A 20,677-nucleotide genomic window follows, 5' to 3' on the forward strand; every position below is an offset into this window, starting at 1 on the left:
ATGATTTTGTAATAACTCAATTCTTTTTAATATAAATCTACATTTTTTGGTGATTAAATAGGATGAAAATATTATTCATCATTGTAATTGATTTCAAAGAGATCTAATATGAAATAATAATTGTGTTATTCTACAATTAAATAAACTTTCTGAACATTTGGTCCGAACTTTATACTTCGGGCAATGACAAGTGATGTCAACAATCAACATATAATGGTGACCGAGATTCCATTCACAACCAAAACCAAACCGTATTGAAGCCAAAAATAAGCCAAAAAAAAAAAACAGGAAAAAGAAATTTAACCTTGTATGTACACCGATTAATATCACTGGCTGAAGTCCAGAATCCCCGAGCTACAATTCGGATTGAACTGGCGGCCGGCCCAATTTTAGACCATTCGCCAGAATAGCAAAGTCGTGAGTTTAACATTAACTTGTCATTTCAGTATAGGATCTATTTTGATTACATTTATCAAATTCCTAGCTGCTGCCTATATTTGAAACCATTCAAACCTTTCTGGCTACAATAGCCATATACAATATGAAATAAGGCGGAGATAAAAATTAGAGGAAACGAAAAAGAAAAGAAATACTAAAAGTACAAAAATGTTACTGTCCCTCTTCTTCATGTAGCCTTTTTCTTCTTTTGCAGTTTCTTCAACTTTTTCCACTTGAGATAGATCTGGTATGACAATCCTGAGAAGACCATGGCTACACATCCCCATTGTTTTGCTGACAGGGGATTGCCACTCAACACTGAAGAGACCACGATGCTCACGAACTTACGGGTTGTGGTGATGGTGGTGTTAGCAAGGGAGCCAAATCGGCTTATGGTTAAAAAGATGAAGTTCTGCCCCACTGCACCACAGAGGCAATAGAGAAAAATGTCCCAAGCTGCCTCAGGATACTGCTTACAGAATTGAACTGCCTCAAATCCTATCCCCTGTGGCCATCCAAACATGTAGAGCATATTATATATGGTACCCCATAAGTTCATTCCCAGCATTATATCCCAGGCAGTGGTCTTTGGATACCTGAAAAAGAAAAGCTGATACAGAATGAGAAATGAAGATGCAGATGGGAACAAAATGGAGCATATAAAAAAACCTTTTTCTTTTTTTTTGTTTAATTTACGTTCAATTTTCATGGTAGAACCAATAAACGAGATATATTAAATAAAATGAAATTCTCAATAGAGCATACCTTGCAGTCAGCGAATCCTGAGTAGCATTTGTAAACCCATCAAATGCAAGGTTCAAAAAACAAAGACCATATCCAAGGGGTGCATTTGGATGTGCCAGCTTGCTAATTGTCTTTGAGCTAGTCTGAAATTAGTCACAATATTCAAAGAGAGGAGTAAGTGTTAGTAATGAAACTTCAGCAGTTGAAAATAATTTTTCTAAATTCTCTAAATGCATTGCTTACCTTCAATAATGCAAATGTAGACACCCCTCCAGCAACAAGAAAAGTACATAAATACTCCGGAATGGTGTATCTTATACCATAAACTAAAGTGCCCATCAACATGACTGCAGAAGGTAAAAAGTCAATTAGGTATTAACATAGTTTTATAAACAATCGCAATGCCTAATTTCTTGCAAATGACTGAACACATCTTAATGCAGCAAATTGACCATTATCCCATAGAGTCAGATCCCAATTACTTGGTTACCCACACAGTTATGAACACTAAGCACCTGTCATTCTTAATTGTGAAACAATTAAGACTGAAGACATTCCTACTAATAACATCCCTCCATTAACTAATAACCATGACCAAAATTGCATTTGCAGTAAAAAGGCACAAAACCCACTGCGCTAAAACAACATAACCTAACTGTACGCTTCAGGCAATGGATTGAACTGAACGCTTAAGACATTTCAAGGGCTACAAAGATCTTACACATGATAAACTAAATCTTGAAAAAAGAAATTACCTTAATACAGGATATCATTCTCCAATTATTTTCTCATGATGAAAAACAGCATGCAAAAATAATAGCCAAAAAATAATTTCATTTCATAGTACCATCACTAGAATATTAATCAGAAAAGACTTGTTGCATCAGAAAGCAAAAAACAATAGCTAAAGACATTCAAACAAAAACAATCAAGAACTTCTTTCTCAGCCTCTTACCTGGAATCATTTTCGAGGATTTTGCCAGGACCTGCAAGCACCGGGAACATTATTACTATCAGAATAAAATAACTGCAATGCAAGACTTAGTTGAAAAATAACAATGGCAAATTCAGTAAGGGACTTTCAGCCCCATCATGACCATCTAGAACTACTTAGAACTGATATAAATATGACATACAAATAGATGTCACCATAAATGAGTTGCACAACCCATAAAAGGAAATGGACAAAGAACGTGGGATTGAGGGACCATGTTTTTATAGTTATAAACATTCAACACTATACACTCACCAATTCAATACAACACCAGTAACACAGCATTGTTAAGATAACATCATTATTAACTTACATGTGGCATAACTGGTAATGACAACAGAGAAAAGTTCAACATGCCTGGGCAGGGTAACTGATATACTTTAAAGCCTCGATCCCCATGGCTGGACCAATAGTGTTAGTAATGCCTGCGCTCCAATATGTCCACCAAGGAGCACCCCCAGCAGTGGTTCTTCTGGACCAAATCTTTATCACTGTAGAATAAGAAGTAATTTTAGCCCCAACATCTAAATTACACATTTTCATCTTTCTCCGAATAAACATATATATTACAAAAGAAGGTACAAAGAAACTCACTTATATACGACCAAACCAAGCAGACAACATTTTGTGCCAGATTTAGAAATGCCAAATGCTCAAACCTCTTCCCATCCGGACCAAATCGCTTTGTTGATCTACAGGAAAAGCAAGAAGTGTTGTTCATTCAATCATTCTCCAACCTTTCAAGGTACTGTAAGCTTATAGAGAGAAACTACTTTATGACATTCAACTGAATCAATACATAATAGGCCAAATGCATCTTATGTTCGTATTTCTTCATTTAAATTGCAAACCTCATCCCTCCAACTACTTAGTTAAAATTGAAAACCAACGTTCACTTCGCAATTAAAAATGCATAATTGGAATCTTAAAATTACAGGGCCAATTAACTATCAGTTCCAATCCAGAACCCCAACTCCTTAATTTTTCACCAAATCCAAATTCTGGACTAAAATTAGATTTAATCCTCCACAAATGCCCAATTAATATCTCTTTGCACAAAAATGTAGCTTGTTCCAAATGAGAGATCTAAAATGAAACGAATAAACAAAATGATACAAGAGAGAGAAATAAACATACAGAGTTTCTTGGAGAACACCTTGGTAAATGTACGCCGACCAGATCCCGGCAACACAGAAGGCCAACACAAGCACTCGTCGGAGACCGAAGCCGTGCGCTTCCATTTCGCCGCCGGCAATCCCGATCACAAAATTTTGGCGGGATTTTCCCCTTTTTTTAATAATAATTTATACTTTTCACCTTAAATGGGAACAGTGAAAACCAAAAAGGGATCGATTGAGGGGGCAGAGAGCAGAGAGCAAAATACACAGAAAAGGAAAGCAAGTACCGTTTCTAAATTAACGGCCTAGCTAAATTTCCCTTTCTTTCGAATTATAAGGGAGAAGAAACGAGACGAGCGCGAAGCAACGTGGCTGTTCCACGTGGATGTTTCTTATTGGATCAGTGACTTCATCTGTCGTTTCTCATTGGCTGTTGAAACGCGCAAACTTGTTCAAGGCTTCGCTTCGTAACGTGGCCCCTCACGTGGACTCTCCATTTTCTGTGTGTCTTTTGCCTTTTTCTCTTGGCACATTAAATTTAAGGCCCAAGCCCATTCAATCCAATTCATTTTGGGCCTAGATTAGAAGTTGGGATTTGGGACCCAGGAATGTAGGCTTAGTACTTTGGCACAATTTTTCTATCAAACAAAATTTTTTTTTGGGGGGTAATTTTGTTATTAAAGTATTTTCTAGAAAATAAAAGATAAAAAGAAATATTCAATAACCCACTTTCCAAAAGTTTTAATATATTATAAATTTCCTTTCAAAGTCCCGATAAATTTTTAAAACATTTAAACCTTTTAACAAATATGCTTCATAAATATAACAATTTTTATTATTCATTTATATATCTATTTGTAGCTTAGATTACTCTGAGTGTATTTTTATTAAAAATTTAATAATTTTTCATATTGATATTTTTTCGCTATAAAAATCCGACTTATGATGATTGTACTCTTTTTATTAATAATAAGAATCCAAACAACAATAAGTTTTATTAGATAATTTAATTCATACTCCTTTTAATTGAGGAGTAATTATGATTTTATTTTATTTTAGGAATAGGAAGAAAAGAAAATTTGTCAACAAAGTAATAATATGAGAATGTTATGAAAATTAAAATAAAAAAATAAAAAACCCTTTGGGTTCAAATCTCAAGAGAATGTGTTTAGTGGAATTTGGTGGCAATCCAACTTCTTTGTCCACGTGGTATTGACCTAAAGTATTTTCTGTTTTATTTCCTCTTTTTCCCCGTATGAAACGGTTAGAAACATGTGATGGGCCACCTGTGAAAATGTCAACAGTAAATAGATATTTGTGTCTATTTTTCTCATAGGCATTTGATTTTCAAAATTTTTTAAAATGTTAATAATTTCTATTAATACTTTTTTAGAAAAATTAATCTCTATTTTTTACAATATAAAAATACTTTTCCATCTCAAAACGGTGACAGCATTAATTTTTTTTATAGAAAATAAGGCATTTTAAATTTTACAATAACATTTATTATCACAAATAGCAGATTTTAAATTGAAAAAATAGAAGAAGAAATTGTAAATGAGTAAAATAATATGTTTCTGCAATATTCAAACAAATTCGAATATAATACTTAATAATATGTATTATATCAACTCTTAAACCTTTACCGATTAGATAAGAAATATATATAACTGATATAAAACCGTAAAATCATTTATCGTTTAGCGGAAATTTTATCAATGAATAGACTAATTAAATAATAGAAAATCTTAATTTTGACGCTTTTACAATTTCGGCTCTTTTAATTTTATTGATCGATCATTTGTATTTTTTATTTTATAATAACTGTAACTTCGTATGAGTCCTTCAAAGCGACAACAGATGTTGATTGAGAAATTGACATCAATAGGTTATATGGGGCTGAACTTTATAGTTTGACTCCAAAATTATTAGTAAGTTTTTAAGTCCGCATTGAGCGTGTCATGTGTAGTAGGGGTTCATACTGTGGATTTTAATAGTTATATACAGTCATGCGAAAGTCAATTATTTTGAAACGTATAAATTAATAAAAGTAAAAGAATTTACTTAAATTACACAAACTTAAAAAGCTTCGAAATTGAATTTTTTTTTTTTTTTTTTAGTTATTTGTTGTAGCATAAATGTCAATATGCAAATGTCATTGATGAGATCTCATTTGGTTTTAATTCGCAGCTCGAGCAAAGGCACGAATACGGAAGCAATAGTTTGGAGTTGGGACGTGTATAAAAATCCAAAAATGAGTTGATTGAAGAAGTTTGGAGTGGAAGCAAAGTAGTGTTGTTTGTTGCCGTGATAAAGGGCGTCAAATAAGCCAGACGGGTCATCTCGGAAAGAGACCAAAGAACCACCCCAAGTGGCCAACGCCAAGCCACCAATATCATAACGCCGTGTGAACATAACTGTCAGCCACAGATTGAAAGTGTCAAGCCATGACATAGTAAAAAAATAACTTGTTAAAAATTAGTTGCACAAGCCTTGAGCTTTTGCTTCAAAAAAACAAAAGTTGGTTGGACAATACAGCTAGTCCGATGAATTTCACGTATTTGGCACGGTGATAATTTTTGACTTTTAAGCTGTTATCTATTATAATAACTTTTAATAGTGAGTTATCAATTTTTAACTGATAGTTATTTATAAAGTAGTTTAAATTAGAATTGTTTAGTAAAAATAATTATTTTATTAGTTATTTAACTTAAAATGATAAAAAATCATTAATTATTTATTTAGTTGAATTACAGAGAAAAAAATAATGAGTATAATTATAAAAAAAAATAATTTCTGTAAAATGCTAAATGTTAAAATATTTAACATTTCATAAAAAACTCGCTTATATTTTAAAAATTATTATAAAAATTATGTTATTGAATAATACAATTAAATATAAATATAACGTTGAAAACTAATTCAAAAGTCATCAGAGAACACCAACATTAAAAAAAAAAAAAAAAAAAAGCTTTCTAATCTTTTACATTGTGAAATTGGTGGTCAACCATTGAATTATGAGCAAGTCAGATTATAATGCTAATGGAGTTTGAATATGTAAAAGATTGTTGCTACCCATTATGCAGTGCTGCCAATCCACCTTACTTGCCTTTTGAAATTGTAACAAGATAACAAATATAAAAATAATGAAAACTCCCATAATTTTATAAACTAAGATACTCTATTATCACTTGTTTAAGTGCTCTCAGACTCACCAGTGTCATTTCAAAGTCCCAACTCCCTTCCTTTCAGCATTTGTTGACTGAATTTATTCACTACTTATAATAAGCTTATGTACATAAAACACTAATTGCCCATTTAATTATTCTTCTTAATCACAAATTAATTTAAGTTAAAAGAATAAAAAAAAAGTTATTTTTTCAATTTAGAATCACCTTTTTCTTTTCTGGAACATGTTCTATTGGTAGGCTGTGGTGTGAAAGGAGAGTCCACATGAAAAGAATTTTGGTCTAAGGCATAATCAAAATATTCTAATGGTTAGTTGATTTATTTTTACTTTTATTTCGTAAATGAAAAATTAAATAATAAAACCATTCCCTTTTCTAGTTTGAAGTAGTGGTGACAAATGACGAGGGGAGAAGACTTATCAGAAACAAATGGAAAAAATAAATAATGGGAGTGGCGTGACTTGTGAAGGGTAGGGTACCATATGCCATGGACCTAATTGACGTCAATTGCTTACTATATGTGACGTTTTCTTTCTAATACCCATAATACCCTCGCATTTTTTCTCTTTTTATTATTTCCACGAAATACAGTAAAAGTAATGCTTAGCAAATTATAAGAGAAAATCGTATATTAATATGAAATATAAAATAATATATTTCTATATTTTTATAAAAAATATAACAATAAATCATTTATCAAAAAAAATAAAAATGCATAATTTTTATTTAAAGTATTCAATTGAGGTGAAGAGTACAGTATACGTCATATACTCAATTTTTTAAAACATTCTAATAACAACTATAAATTATATCACAAATAATAAAAGAGTCTATTTCACCCGTACTAATTTCGAAAAGTTTCATAATTATTAGGGGTGTATAAAATTATCGATTGAACTGAATCAATCAATTTTAGTTCGATTAGTCAACTACTTTAGAGAGGTTTCATTCTTCGATTTATTCAGTTTTAATTTAATTTATTTGGTTCGAGTTGATTTCATAGAAATTCATCAATTAATTTAAAATTGAATCGATATAATAAAAATCGATTAAAATCAACTGATTCGATTCAGTCTATCGCAAAAATTTTAGTTTGCATTTTTCGACCATAGTTTGGTTCGATTTGAAATAAACCTACACTATGCTCACTCATAATGATTACTACCTTATTTAGTTAAATAAATATTAAGAATAATTATAATGAGTAAAATGATAATGACTAAAAATGTGGAATTGAATGTATGAATTAAGATTGGATCAAAGTGACTAAGATAGTAATGATTATTGTTATAACATATGATCCATGTGAGTTTGTATTAAGTCAACTAATTGATTACTCAGTTATTTAAATATTTTCAAGCTAGCAAATGATTCTGAGCTTTGGTGTGAATTTGAAGCAAAGTAAGCAAAATATGAGTTCAATGGAAAATGGAGCACGAGCCAAATATGTATTTTGCTTCTATATTCCGTTATGTCAAGTTACGTCACATGTTTCCACAATTTTGACAGGGATAGTCTTTTTTTTTTTTTTTCCGCTAGATTTTCACACTTACAGGTTATTGGTCAAAAAAAAAAGAAAAAAAAAATTTTAAAAATCATTTAGAAGGCAAGGCCTTACGTGACATTATAGAATCCATTTATTAAAATATTATTTCACGTAATTCACTTCAAATAATTTATATTTGCATTCGTGTTAGAAATTAATTTAATTATGATAAAAGTTAATACTTAAGTATGATTGTGTAATTTTTCTTTGAATAAATTTATTTCTCAAAAATTGAATGTTGGTTATTATTTTTATTGAAATCGAAATTGTTTATTATCTCTCATCCAGTATATTATTAATTATTATAGTTTTTTTTTATTAACATACAAGGGGCTTTTTTTTTGCAAATCTTATTATTAGAAAAATGTGTATTTTATATAATTATTAAAAAGTGATTTAGATAAAATTTTTTATTTAAATTTTTGAATTTATGCGCTGCGAAAGCAAATGTTGCAAAGAAAATATTGATCTTATCCAAATAATTTTTCATAATTTAAAAATTCAAATAAAGGTAGAAAGTTAAGAAAGATAAAAAAAAGGATAATAAGGTAATTATTCATTTATGATATTTTAAGCAGAAATATACAGGAAAGGGGCATTAATGTGAACTCAACAGTAGAGCAAACAAAACCAAACTAAAACGGTAGAGTTGGAGAGAGAGAGAGAGAGAGAGAGAGAGAGAGAGAGAGGTGCACACGTCATTTTTACGAGCCAAGTACCCACGCGTTGGTCGTGTCTACACTGTTTCACAACAATACAAAATTCCAAAAGGGGCTACTCTTTCTCTCCTGCGTTTTCTCCTTTTCCATTCTCACTTTCTTTCCTCTTTCTTTCTCACACGACATCTCATAAACGGCAACTGGGTACCTTCCCTCTTCTTTATTTTTCCTGCTTATCGAACCTAACTCTCTTCTTCAACAAAACCCACCAGTTTTTGTACCTGTTGTTTAACTTTCTCCCTTTTAGATTGGATTGGAGTTGCCAGTTTAATGGTATGGCTGCTATTTGTTGTTAGAGAAGCATTAGAAGAAGCATTAGAAGAAGAAAGATAAAACATTGCGTGTTTGTGAGTTAAGAAAGTAAGTATCTTTGGTGCGTAAGCGTAACCAAATGGGAAACTGCTTAGATTCTTCTGCAGCTAAAGTAGATACGACGCAAGGTTATAATACTCCTTCTGGTAATTTTGCTTCAATTTTGACGTTTAAGTTGTTTCTCCTTCTGAACTCTGAGCATTTTTTTTTCCCTGTTGGGTTTTTTTTTTTTTTTGGGGGGGGGGGGGGGGGATTGAGCTTAGATACTTGCATTAATTATTGCTCTTGAAAATGCTTTACCCTTGTGCAAAAGTCCAACTTCTTTCGCGAGGCCAATTCTTGTGAAGATTGGTTGTCACGTTTTGCTTCCTCTAATACTTTGGTTGTTCAAATCCTTGAAGATCCACCTTCTGGTCTTTTACCACGGTTAAATCATGATTTATATGGAATTGCTTATATCCATAACTGTGATAGTCCAACTTCTTTACAGGATAAAAATTTTCTTTAATTGTTGGGTTTTAGTTTTTACTAAAAATAGATTCTTTTTTGCTAATCTATACTCGGAAGTCAGGGAATAGCTGGTTAGTCTTCTATCAAGGCCGTTGAAGCTGTTTCCAGATTAATAAATTCTTAAAGTTTGAGTTTGGGATAAGTTATGGTAGGTGGATCTATACAGCCTGTAATTATGAGATTGATTAGGGTTTTGATAGTTGTATTTATTGCAAGGGCTTAAAAAGGCTTGTTACCCCTATATTCCAATTTCATTTCTTTTTTCTTTTGCATGATTGCATTCATGCACAAGAATGTTACATGTGCTCATCTATATGATTTATGAATTGACTTTGAGAAGGAAAGAGCATCAGAGATTTCAATTAGAAGCTTAAATTTTAAGAACTTGTTTGTTTAGCCTGCAAGCATTTGGACTTTGGAGGATGCAATGCAAATATTGACATTTGTATCTTTTTATTTCGTGCCTGATGCTGAGCTGTGGTACTGGTGGTAAAGGGAAAGTCTATGGATTTAGGTCACTGCTTGTTTCATTACTGAAATTCGATTTTCATTTTTCTCTTACTTGCATCAGGAGCGACTGCTTGTTTCATTACTGAAATTGGGTTTTCATTTTTCTCTTTCTTGCATCAGGAGCGTCAAGAATTTCCAGCAAAACCAGCCGCTCTTCAGTTCCTTCTAGTTTGACCATCCCATCTTCTGGTGAAAGGAGCACTTCTGATTGTCTTCCTACTCCAAGAACAGAAGGTGAAATATTGTCATCGCCAAATCTAAAGCCATTCTCATTCAATGAACTAAGGAATGCCACCAGAAACTTCCGTCCAGATAGTCTTCTGGGTGAAGGTGGTTTTGGTTATGTTTTCAAAGGATGGATTGATGAGAACACAATGACTGCTGCAAAGCCTGGATCAGGAATGGTTGTAGCAGTCAAGAAGCTTAAACCTGAGGGTTTCCAGGGTCACAAGGAGTGGTTGGTATGTCTCTTCTTCTGAGTTATTATTATTATATATATATATATATATATATATATATATATATATATATGTTTCAATTGCTCTTTGCTTATTTACTAATAGCTAGCTGGTTTCAGACGGAAGTTAATTATCTTGGCCAACTTCATCATCCAAATCTTGTTAAACTGATTGGTTACTGCTTGGAGGGTGAGAACCGGCTTTTGGTCTATGAGTTCATGCCAAAAGGGAGCTTAGAGAATCATCTGTTCAGAAGTAAGTAATGCATTCTAGTTTATTGATTTGACAATCATTTTTGTTAGTATAGTTTGTCAGTATAGCATCCCATTCTACATTTGTCATTTTAAGAAATCCAATCCTTATGTCATTGCCAAGCTAATAGAAATCATGGATTTAAGAAATTCCTATTCTTCCTTTTGGGGTCCTCTAACATAAAGAAACTCAACTGCTCATGGCTTCCCTTTCCACCAGATATAATGTTGCTGTCTTCTTTTTTTCTTTGCCATCTTAGGCAGGTCTTTTTGGTGATGATCTGCCATGCCGGGAATGACACAGGTTTTCTAGATATAGATCTGCTTATTCATCATTAGAAAAGTCAATATTTCTCTTGCTCTGCTCACAATATTTCTTTCTTTATCCACTCTTGTCATGCTTCTTTTCAATGGTGCAGTTTGTTCTTAGTTATAAAAGGTAGTCAACTATGCGTAAGAGTAAGTTTACCATGTTAGCAACGAGGATCAATTAAACCCCTTAGTTTCCAGTTTTGCCAGGAAAGCATCCTTACTTGCACAGCAGTCATCAGTCAGTATTTCCCAAAATTTGTCTATGAGGATGTCTAACTATGATGTGCATACTAATCTCAGCTCGTGAATGAAACATAGACTTGGATGAACGGGTTTACCTTAGTATTTTAAACAATAGATGCTGGAGTACCACTTGCAGAGTTCAAGTGGCTCTCCATACTACTAGAACATATAATTTAGGTCTTGACTGTGTAGGGATATGTCTTGTTACTAGCAGACTTTAAAATAAATTACTTTGATATGTTGCAACTCCTTGAGCATATATTCAAGAACACTTGGGTGAGCTTTGATTGATTTTCCTTTTTCTTTTCTTTTCAGGAGGGCCACAGCCATTATCATGGGCAGTGCGAATAAAAGTGGCCATTGGTGCTGCCAGAGGACTCTCTTTCCTTCATGATGCAAAATCCCAAGTCATATACCGTGATTTCAAGGCTTCTAATATTCTACTAGATGCTGTATGTTGAATAAAAAAGGGGGCATGAAATCTAATGATTTATTGTGTTTCTTTTTTGGGATGAATTATGAGATTTATTTGTCTACAGGTTGCAAAAATAATATTATCCCATTAGATTTAATTAAGTTTCTGATGTTAAATAGTATGTTGGGTATGCATACAGGAATTCAATGCAAAACTTTCTGACTTTGGTTTGGCTAAGGCAGGCCCCACTGGTGATAGAACTCATGTGTCCACTCAAGTCATGGGTACACACGGCTATGCAGCGCCTGAATATGTTGCTACAGGTCTGTGAAGTTCTTGTCCATAATACTACCACCATTTTCCTTGTGTTATTTGTGAAACTATTTTTGTCAATCTCTTACATTCTGATGCTGGATACGTATTCCAAAGCCATTCAAGAATCTGAACCTAGAGTATGCATGTAACAAAGCTTCCAATGCTGAACAGGTAGGCTGACAGCCAAGAGTGATGTATACAGCTTTGGAGTTGTGTTGCTTGAACTTCTGTCCGGGAGACGTGCTGTTGATAAAACTAAGGTTGGTGTGGAGCAGAACCTGGTTGACTGGGCAAAACCCTACCTTGGTGACAAAAGAAAATTATTCCGGATAATGGACACGAAGTTGGGGGGGCAGTATCCTCAGAAAGGAGCATATATGGCTGCTAGCCTTGCCTTACAGTGTCTAAGTTCTGAAGCCAAAGTTAGGCCTAGAATGTCTGAGGTGTTAGTGACATTGGAGCAAATTGAGTCCCCAAAAACTGCAGCAAAATTCTCCCAATCAGAGATACCTGTCCGGAAGTCCCCAATGAGACGGCACCATTCTCCTCTTAATCTAACGCCTAGTGCTTCCCCATTGCTGTCCCACCGGCAATCTCCACGAGTTCGCTGAGTAGAAACATGTCTGTAATTTTTCATCTGCTTTCATGTTTTCTGTGTAAAATGTAATTTGAGCATGTATCTTGCTGCAATTTTGATTTCAACAGATTATCACCACCTGCTTGAAGATGTGTAGTTTTTTTTGTTTCTTTTTGTTTTTGTTTTTATTTATTTTTTTTTCCAGGGTAATCTGTATTTCAATTATCTTGTAATTATATCTCAGGTGGCAATAGTGTTTTTGCATAATGCATGCATTTTTAATTCTTTCATCCAGTTCAATTGATGTAAGATTGTATAGTCTATCTCATTAAAATGATTGCATGAACATGCCCCTAATTTCACCACTTTATGGGGCGACTCTTTCTATATGTCTGAACTGAGTTGTGATTCTATCAAACATGTCTGTCAAGAGAACAGAATCTGATATTTGCTCATTCAAGGTATTGAAAGATTTAGATCTCATTTTCTTCTTCCTAAATAATGCAACTGAGCTGTATTGCAGCTATCCATGCTTTCTTGCAGTTTCTCTAGATCAGCTACTACTTCGGCCATCGATGGCCGTGTCTTTGGGTTTGCTCTGAGGCATTGGAGAATTACTTGACAAAATCATGAGCTTCTTTAATCGGTGTGCTTCTAAGTTTCTTGTCAATAACATGGTATAGTCTCCACTTGTTACTAAGATGCGGTTTAGCCCTTTCTGCAAGATTTCCAGCCGCATCATCTGAATATTTCTTGACTGCTCCACAGCCTGATAAGATCTCTAGGAGTACTATTACAAAGCTGAAGACATCAGTTTTTAGGGTCAAATGACCTGCAATTGTAAATCACATAAATGTTAGCCTAACATCCCTGAGGAGCGAAGTTATTCAATACGGGTCAAATGAGCTGTAAATGCCATGTTGAGACGGGAAATTATTCAATATGCCAACGATTTCCTGACAGTAGTATAAATTTAGCACCTGTTGCGACACATTCAGGAGCGAAGTAACCTCTAGTGCCAAGTATTCTAGTGGTAACATGGGTCTTCCCACCTCCGGATCCAGACTTTGCCAACCCGAAGTCTGAAAGCTTGGCTTCAAAAATCCTGCAATGTTTACCATTTTATGGTTTTCCAGTTAAAAAAATGTGAACTTTATAGTTCTCAAACTTGAAAATTGAACAAATAGCGGACCAGAATGGCATGAACTCACAGAGCCAAGAAGGATATTGGAGGCTTTGGGATCGCGATGTATGATTGGCAGCCCGCGAGTGTGAAGATATTCTAAACCTTTGGCTGCCCCCACAGCTATCTTGATTCTTTTCCTCCAGTCAAGCTCTGTGTCATGCTCTGTTTAAACGAATTTATTATATTCATATATACAGCAACTAGCAAGTGAATGTATAATCTTTCTCTGTTACTTCTTAAAAGATGAGCCTCGAGCTTCCTTTACTCAAATATTCATATACTAATATTCTATGCTCGCACTCGCAGCAGTAACTTACTCGCTTTACTATATTTGGATGTTGCAGTTTGCTTAAAAACTTCATTTCATTCTGCACAACAAACATAATTCTCAAAGTTGAGCAAGAGAAAAAGAAAAAATGCGGATGGGGAATTATTCAGTCGATCCGGTGCATTAACATACAAAACCCATTTGATATTAAGGTTGAAATTGTTTTCTGAAACGAGCAATTTTTATGTGCTGTTGAAATAGTGAAAGATGAACCCAAATGAATGTGAATGGACCAGGTATTCTCCAGATAGACAGAGATTAATATAAGAAAGAAATCTAGAGCAGCCATTCTTCATGGCCTTGTGGTCTATCACTTCTGAGTCTCTTGACAGCAATTGCAAAACCATCACTATCACTTGGTTTAGCTGCATCCATACTGCAAAAGGTTGATACTTCCCTTATAAACATCACCAAAACCTCCCTCGCCGATTAAATTCCTCTCTCTAAATTTTTGGGTTGCAGACTTTAAGACACTATAGGTAAAAGCAGTTCAACCTGTAAGCATTTAAAGTTTTTTCTTCCTTATCCACTTTTGAAACTGACCAATCCTTTGTATTGGCTGGGAACTGCCATTCTTTCTATCCTTACCACGCCTTTCTGCATCAAGAAATGCATAGACCAATATAACAAATTTGATTGAATGTCTGTTTTGTAATACAAAAGATTAAAAGTTATAACCTTTCTGCGATTTCGATGATGTCTTTCTCTCTTGGAGTGGGAAATCATTGGGTTCCTCATTTCTGCCTCGATTTTCTGTGTAATAATAACATAATTGTGTATTATAAAACCAACATTACTAAGTCAAGAATGGAACAAAAAAAAGAAGAAATTAGCATGGAAAAAAAAAAAAAAAGCACAGTAGATATATACCTTTTAGAGCATTTGAAGAAATTTTCTTTTTATGTGATTTAGACTTGATCTTCTTGCCATAAGAAATCCCATCAACTGCTTTTAACGGTAAACTAAACTAACTTTAACACATGAAAAATTTTGTTTACTTACAATTCATGTAATAAGAAGACTAAGTAGCAAACCTACTGGTTGGTTGGGGTCAGGAGCATGTTTCCTTAGACAATTTCCCATTTGCCAACCGAATTATGAAAGCTAATTATCAATTAAAAGGCGTAGGAACAAAGTGGATATTTATTAATATGCTATTTAGATTTGAGTTTAGGTAATATTATAGTTTGGTAGAATAAGTACTTCCAATCATGTGGTCAAATAAATTAGTATTTAAAAAAAAAATTTCTAGGATTAGTTGATAGTTTTGGAATATTATCAGATAAAAGAGACATTTTATGAAAAAAAAAAAATATTAATAGAAAATTCAAAATTAGCTATATAAATTGTTAGTTAAATATTTTAAATAATTAAAGTGATGTAGGTTATAATATGCAACAAATGAAGAAATTATTGGACTAGAAAAAGCTCAAAACTTTATTCTTGGTACCAATCTGAACTTTTCGCCAGTTTCTTGTACCCATATTATATTATATTTTATTTATAGGTTCCCAAGGAGAACCAGGAGCCCAATAAATCCAAAACAGACTCCGGATTTTTATTCACAGTTGAATTTGGTGTCCCAGACCCAAACGACAAGTCCCGCCTCTTGACATGGTTTGTTGCTGCTGTTGATCGGCTTAATTTCAATTCAACTGTTGACGACCAATAGGTAATTAAAAACTCGAATTCCCAAAATATTCACTATAATGCCTTTTGTTTCTTTTGTTTGGTGGCACCTCTTTAGTTATGCCAAATATTGAATTGAGTAAACTTGGAACTAGTTTTCATGTGGGCGACTCTGAATTTTGATCAAATTGAAGAATTTGATTTGGGTTTGGTTTATTTTTTAAATATATGCAGATTGTGATGATGATTTTTACGATTTTTTAACCAGTTTTGAATAGATATGGTGCTGGTTTTAGCAATAGGAGACCTTCACATACCTCATAGAGCAGCTGATCTGCCTCCAAAGTTCAAGTCCATGCTTGTTCCTGGCAAGATTCAACACATTATTTGCACTGGCAATCTCTGCATTAAAGTAATTACCTCTTATTCTACTAGTTATATTTGTTCACGAAGTCTGCACATATTTGCCCTTCAGTTTTTTCTTGCAGTTTACTTAATAATTTCTTCAGATTACTAGCTATCAACATGATTTAATTCCTCCCTCTTGCTTAAAGTTAATGCTTTTCATGGTAATTGTCTAATTATATATATATTTTTTTTGTGATAGTCAAAGTGCTTAAAATTCCTTTTGATTCTCAATTTAGCTTTGAAAAACCAAAGTCTGGTCCTTGTTTCTATTAGGGATTGCACTTTTTCCAATATATTTGTTCATATTGATAATGTTTAATTCAGTATAGGCTATTTGATAAACTGTATTTCATCCAGAATAATTTATTGCATGATTTGGAGAACCAAATATTATAGAAGCCTTCTGTTTTAGCCTTTCCCCAGTAGAAACATAGTTGTTCAAGTGTACGACTGATTTACTTCAAACAACACGGTTAGTTTCACCAAGGATACTCTTTGTACTATCAGAATCTTATATGAGCCTAAGGATCTTTGACAGATAATTTTTTACTTTGGATCTTCTAATTGTGGGTTCATGATTGTGTAATCATCATAATTTAGATTTGAATTGACCCGTGATTAAATGGTGGACTACTAGATTCTATTCACCTCCCTGTACTTCTTCTGATGAAATCTATCGCTTCTTATTGAGACCTTGAAGAGATTATGGGTTGATATTTATTAACCTGATTTTGTTCTGATACTGCTACATATATTTTAGTTCTAGATATTTTCTGGTCCAACAAATGTTTTAACGGATAATGGTGGATGATTTTGAAATTCTAAACATCTTTCGTGGAAACACTACCTTCTTTCTAAAACTATATATCTTTCCATTAACAGGAAGTACATGATTATTTGAAGAGTCTTTGTCCTGATTTGCATATTACTCGTGGTGAATATGATGAAGGTTCACGGTATCCAGAGACTAAAACACTCACCATTGGCCAATTTAAGCTTGGAATATGCCATGGTCATCAGGTTTGTTTTTTCATTTGTCTATGCCTTGCGTTTGCTTGACCTTGCCACTTGAATGTATGGATTTTATTTCCAGTTCTTCAGTGATAAGATCAAATGTTCTAGGGACTAGTTGTCTCCATAATAATTAGAATGGTGAAAAATTCTCTAACTTACTTTCAGCTCGTGGGTTTCATTTGCTTATACTTTGTGATTTATCTTCGAAAGGTAATTCCATGGGGTGATTTGGATTCACTGGCAATGTTACAGAGACAACTGGATGTTGACATCCTAGTAACTGGTCACACCCATCAGTTCAAAGCCTACAAGCATGAGGGAGGTGTTGTTATAAATCCAGGCTCTGCCACTGGTGCCTACAGTAGCGTCACTTACGACACAAATCCAAGCTTTGTTCTCATGGACATCGATGGCCTGCGTGTAGTGGTTTACGTTTATGAACTAATCGATGGTGAAGTAAAGGTTGATAAAATTGATTTCAAGAAGACAGCCAATACTCGCTCATCACATTGACCATATGTTCTATATCGTTACTATAGTTCCTTAAAAATTTGTTTGGTTTAGGGGCCTTGTATGACTAAAGACAGAGGTAGAAGCGTTGTTATTATATTGCTAGTTCTTAACAGGATATAGATATCTAACTGAATGAATAAAATATGTTTCTGCTATAAAACTTGTGATATGTTTTTATGCGATTGGGTTGAACTTGGCAGTCCAATTCTAGTTTTGGGCCATGGCTTAAAAGGCTTAGGGTCAAGTTTGCATAACCTTTTTTATAACCAAGATCACTGGATTATCGATAATCCCTAATTAAAACTAAGATCATAAATTAGATTAATTAGTCCAAAGTAAACTTGTATGTTGAAATACAACTGTATTAGGGTTTTTCACTAATCTTCATGTTGATGTTCAAATCCGCCTTCCAATACTAAGAAGGGAAGAAAAAAAAGAAAATCTCGGGTAATTGCTCCAAAATTTTGTGATTACTTTATTTTGATAGATCTCAGCAAAATTTTTCTTGAATTAAGGTTTTTAAATAATTTTCTTAACCTTTCAGCAATTTCAAATTGTTTCAATGAGATGGAGTGAGTAGCATTTAAATTTTCAATTAGCATTAGTATTAATTGTTCGTATCAATTTAACCTAGATTGTCCACGTGGTGGTATAGTTAGTTTGGTCCAAAAAACTAGTATTAAAACGTAATAAGTGCTGGAAATCCTGAGTAGCCTAGGATAAGGATTTCCTTATTAATGCAGGATCCAAGGTATTACTTATATTACTACTACTTTCTACTCAAGTAAGCTACATTTATATATATCCAAAGAAGAACAACTCTACTTTCATAATACAAAACCTCCCTCAAAACCCACACAAGCTAAGAAATCAAAGCACCACAAGGAAAGAATGGAGCGTCTGCGTTTCTCTGTTAGATTCGGAGAAATCCCTGCCCAGCAACTCTACTACCCTGGCAGGAGACGATCATCTCTACAGATTTTCTTCAATCTCTCCTACCAAGTCCACCACCGGAGGATTTTTATATCGCCTGATGGTACAGTTACCATTCTTGGAGGGGTTACCGCCGAACCAGTCACAGTTGCTTTTTGGTCTGATATTGAATATTTCAAGAACAAACACGAACGCCTGGTGTGCGAACGTCTTTCTTCTAAATTGACTCGTTTAAGGATCGATTCACAACACCATCGTAGATTAGCTTCGGCGATAATCGACTTGGTCCGAACAATGACTCCTTGGATATCGAAAAAGCGAAAGGCCTTGCCTTTATTGATTCAAGTAGAGAAAATTCACGACGTTATTGACAGGACAGAGGAGATGAATAGAGCGTTGGCAGAGTCAAGATTGGATTTTGAAGCAAGAAACTACGGCATGGTGCCAACTGCACGCAAGTCAAGGCTGCTTAAGTGTGTTAAACTGCGAGAAAGCGAAGATTGCAGTATCTGTTTTGAAGAAATTTCAGAATTTGGTGCAAGCATGCCTTGTAGTCATCATTTTCACGGTACTTGTATTCTTAGATGGCTGGAGAATAGCCATTATTGTCCTATTTGCCGTTTTGAGATGCCTACTGATCAGACATAATGTACTAATCAAGTTTCTGGTATGGGTTAATTGGATTTTTGGGTTTTGCTCAATTTGTAAACATGAGAACATATTTCAAAGTATAATTGTAATTGATGATCTTTTTGAATTGTAATCATATATCGATATATTTTTCTTTGTTAATCTTTTTGCTTGTTCTGTAATTTAGTTTAATATCGTATTCTTATAGTGATATTAATAAATGTATGTTATGAACTTATGATAGGTTAATTATCTATTGTAGCTTAAAAAAGGAAAATGCACACACACTAGATTATCTGTAATTGCTAATAATTAAAACCAAGATTGTAATTAGATTAATAAGCCCAAAAGCAGACTTGTATATATATGCTGAAGTATATCTTGTCCTAGGGTTTCTTGATGTTGAGATATACAAGACAAATCTATATATTGTCACACTTAATCCCCCTCCGAAAACTCAGAAAAATGATAAAGGAAGCATAAATAAATTAAAGCTTCTGTTAGCTGCTCTAAATTTTTTTCAGTAATTCCTTTCAGCTTTATTGTGACAAATCTCAGCTCCACCCAAATATATATATACACTGCATCAACTAAGCAAAATAAGATTATTATAGTAGAGTTAATTAATTGTAGTTGATATGCATGCAGTCACTTCCTCAAATTTCAATAATTTTTTTTTTTCACTAAGAACATAGCTCTTTTTTTTCCAGAAATCTTTTTTTGGGGAGGCTCTGGGCCTGGATATAAGGTTTCAATGTTTCTGTAGCACAAATTAGTTGAAAACTTGCACCTTAATAGATATTTGGTATCTGTACATTTTCATATTCACACTAAAACGACTTCTAATAAGTGTGAATTTAGGGTCATGCAGTGAGTGCAACTAAAGTAGAATTGATGAACATGAAATCAACAGTGCACAGAGACCAAATTGTGAAGAATAAATGACATACATAACCAAGATGTATTAGTAAATACTCACAATAATGGAGTGTCTGTCTTCTAGAAATTAAGGATTGAATTAACGACTACTCTTTTCTTTTCTTTTTGAGAATTTCCAAAGAAAAAAGCTAAAAATATATGAACCCTTTGCCTTGTTTGACTGGTTTGTATCAAATGACACCAGGAGTTCCCCCAAACACTTCAGTTGGAAGATTGTTAAACTTTTAATTATGTATAAACAATAGTAATAAGGCCTCCCTAATGAAGTGTTCGAGGGAACTCTTGGGGACAATGATAATTGATTTTTCACTACTGCTGCTATATGGTTAAATCTTGGAAATGGTTGTGGTATTTATAGCTAGGGTTCTTACTATCAGGTGGAAGAAAATATTGAGGATGATAAAGGAATGAGCATTGAAACTAGACGCGAATGCGGGTAAGTGGAGG

General features: G+C 33.7%; 4 protein-coding genes and 1 pseudogene across 8 annotated transcripts; 3 read left to right on the plus strand and 2 right to left on the minus strand.

The window, feature by feature from the left end:
* Positions 1-294: 294 nt before the first annotated feature.
* On the minus strand, positions 295-3,613 carry LOC105630403 (UDP-galactose/UDP-glucose transporter 3). Its single transcript, XM_012212203.4, has 7 exons — positions 3,314-3,613; positions 2,771-2,868; positions 2,534-2,667; positions 2,138-2,168; positions 1,426-1,529; positions 1,204-1,325; positions 295-1,034 (listed from the first exon to the last, which is right to left on the minus strand). Exons 1-7 carry the CDS (start codon positions 3,415-3,417, stop codon positions 626-628), a joined length of 1,002 nt encoding a protein of 333 aa, XP_012067593.1. The 5' UTR covers positions 3,418-3,613; the 3' UTR covers positions 295-625.
* A 5,155-nt stretch (positions 3,614-8,768) lies between these two features.
* Positions 8,769-12,940, plus strand: LOC105649759 (putative serine/threonine-protein kinase PBL3). Of its 3 annotated transcripts, none has more exons than XM_037636233.2 (6): positions 8,769-9,187; positions 10,200-10,540; positions 10,657-10,792; positions 11,659-11,795; positions 11,958-12,081; positions 12,245-12,940. In XM_037636233.2, the coding sequence occupies exons 1-6, from the start codon at positions 9,139-9,141 to the stop codon at positions 12,682-12,684; spliced, it is 1,227 nt and encodes a 408-aa protein (XP_037492161.1). In that variant the 5' UTR covers positions 8,769-9,138; the 3' UTR covers positions 12,685-12,940. The 3 variants fall into 3 exon arrangements, with proteins under 3 accessions (XP_037492161.1, XP_037492159.1, XP_012091915.1); XM_037636231.2 differs by having other exon boundaries at positions 8,771-9,205; XM_012236525.4 differs by lacking the exon at positions 8,769-9,187 and adding an exon at positions 9,740-10,083.
* A 190-nt stretch (positions 12,941-13,130) lies between these two features.
* On the minus strand, positions 13,131-15,247 carry LOC149496428 (putative serine/threonine-protein kinase PBL18; annotated as a pseudogene).
* Positions 15,248-15,677: 430 nt separating this feature from the next.
* LOC105649760 (vacuolar protein sorting-associated protein 29) lies at positions 15,678-17,888 on the plus strand. Of its 3 annotated transcripts, none has more exons than XM_012236526.4 (4): positions 15,678-15,836; positions 16,062-16,205; positions 17,084-17,221; positions 17,426-17,888. In XM_012236526.4, the coding sequence occupies exons 2-4, from the start codon at positions 16,074-16,076 to the stop codon at positions 17,726-17,728; spliced, it is 573 nt and encodes a 190-aa protein (XP_012091916.1). In that variant the 5' UTR covers positions 15,678-15,836; positions 16,062-16,073; the 3' UTR covers positions 17,729-17,888. The 3 variants fall into 3 exon arrangements, with proteins under 3 accessions (XP_012091916.1, XP_020541161.1, XP_012091917.1); XM_020685502.3 differs by having other exon boundaries at positions 17,468-17,888; XM_012236527.4 differs by having other exon boundaries at positions 16,072-16,205.
* Positions 17,889-18,426: 538 nt separating this feature from the next.
* On the plus strand, positions 18,427-19,453 carry LOC105650185 (uncharacterized). The gene has a single exon (XM_012237061.4). It carries the CDS (start codon positions 18,620-18,622, stop codon positions 19,307-19,309), a length of 690 nt encoding a protein of 229 aa, XP_012092451.1. The 5' UTR covers positions 18,427-18,619; the 3' UTR covers positions 19,310-19,453.
* Positions 19,454-20,677: the final 1,224 nt, after the last annotated feature.

This window comes from Jatropha curcas, chromosome 5, assembly GCF_041381405.1.
Source record: "Jatropha curcas cultivar XTBG-Jc1 chromosome 5, XTBG_Jcur_1.0, whole genome shotgun sequence".
NCBI classification, from domain to species: Eukaryota; Viridiplantae; Streptophyta; class Magnoliopsida; order Malpighiales; family Euphorbiaceae; genus Jatropha; species Jatropha curcas.

Coding starts and splice junctions, on each gene's coding strand:
- LOC105649759 (XM_037636231.2), top strand. CDS start 9,139: ATGGGAAACTGCTTAGATTCTTCTGCAGCTAAAGTAGATACGACGCAA. Junction 9,206..10,199: donor AGGTTATAATACTCCTTCTG/GTAATTTTGCTT, acceptor TTCTTGCATCAG/GAGCGTCAAGAATTTCCAGC. Junction 10,541..10,656: donor AGGGTCACAAGGAGTGGTTG/GTATGTCTCTTC, acceptor AGCTGGTTTCAG/ACGGAAGTTAATTATCTTGG.
- LOC105630403 (XM_012212203.4), bottom strand. CDS start 3,417: ATGGAAGCGCACGGCTTCGGTCTCCGACGAGTGCTTGTGTTGGCCTTC. Junction 2,169..2,533: donor ATATCAGTTACCCTGCCCAG/GCATGTTGAACT, acceptor CGGTGCTTGCAG/GTCCTGGCAAAATCCTCGAA. Junction 1,530..2,137: donor ATCCTCGAAAATGATTCCAG/GTAAGAGGCTGA, acceptor TACCTTCTGCAG/TCATGTTGATGGGCACTTTA.
- LOC105650185 (XM_012237061.4), top strand. CDS start 18,620: ATGGAGCGTCTGCGTTTCTCTGTTAGATTCGGAGAAATCCCTGCCCAG.
- LOC105649760 (XM_012236526.4), top strand. CDS start 16,074: ATGGTGCTGGTTTTAGCAATAGGAGACCTTCACATACCTCATAGAGCA. Junction 16,206..17,083: donor CTGGCAATCTCTGCATTAAA/GTAATTACCTCT, acceptor TTCCATTAACAG/GAAGTACATGATTATTTGAA. Junction 17,222..17,425: donor GAATATGCCATGGTCATCAG/GTTTGTTTTTTC, acceptor TATCTTCGAAAG/GTAATTCCATGGGGTGATTT.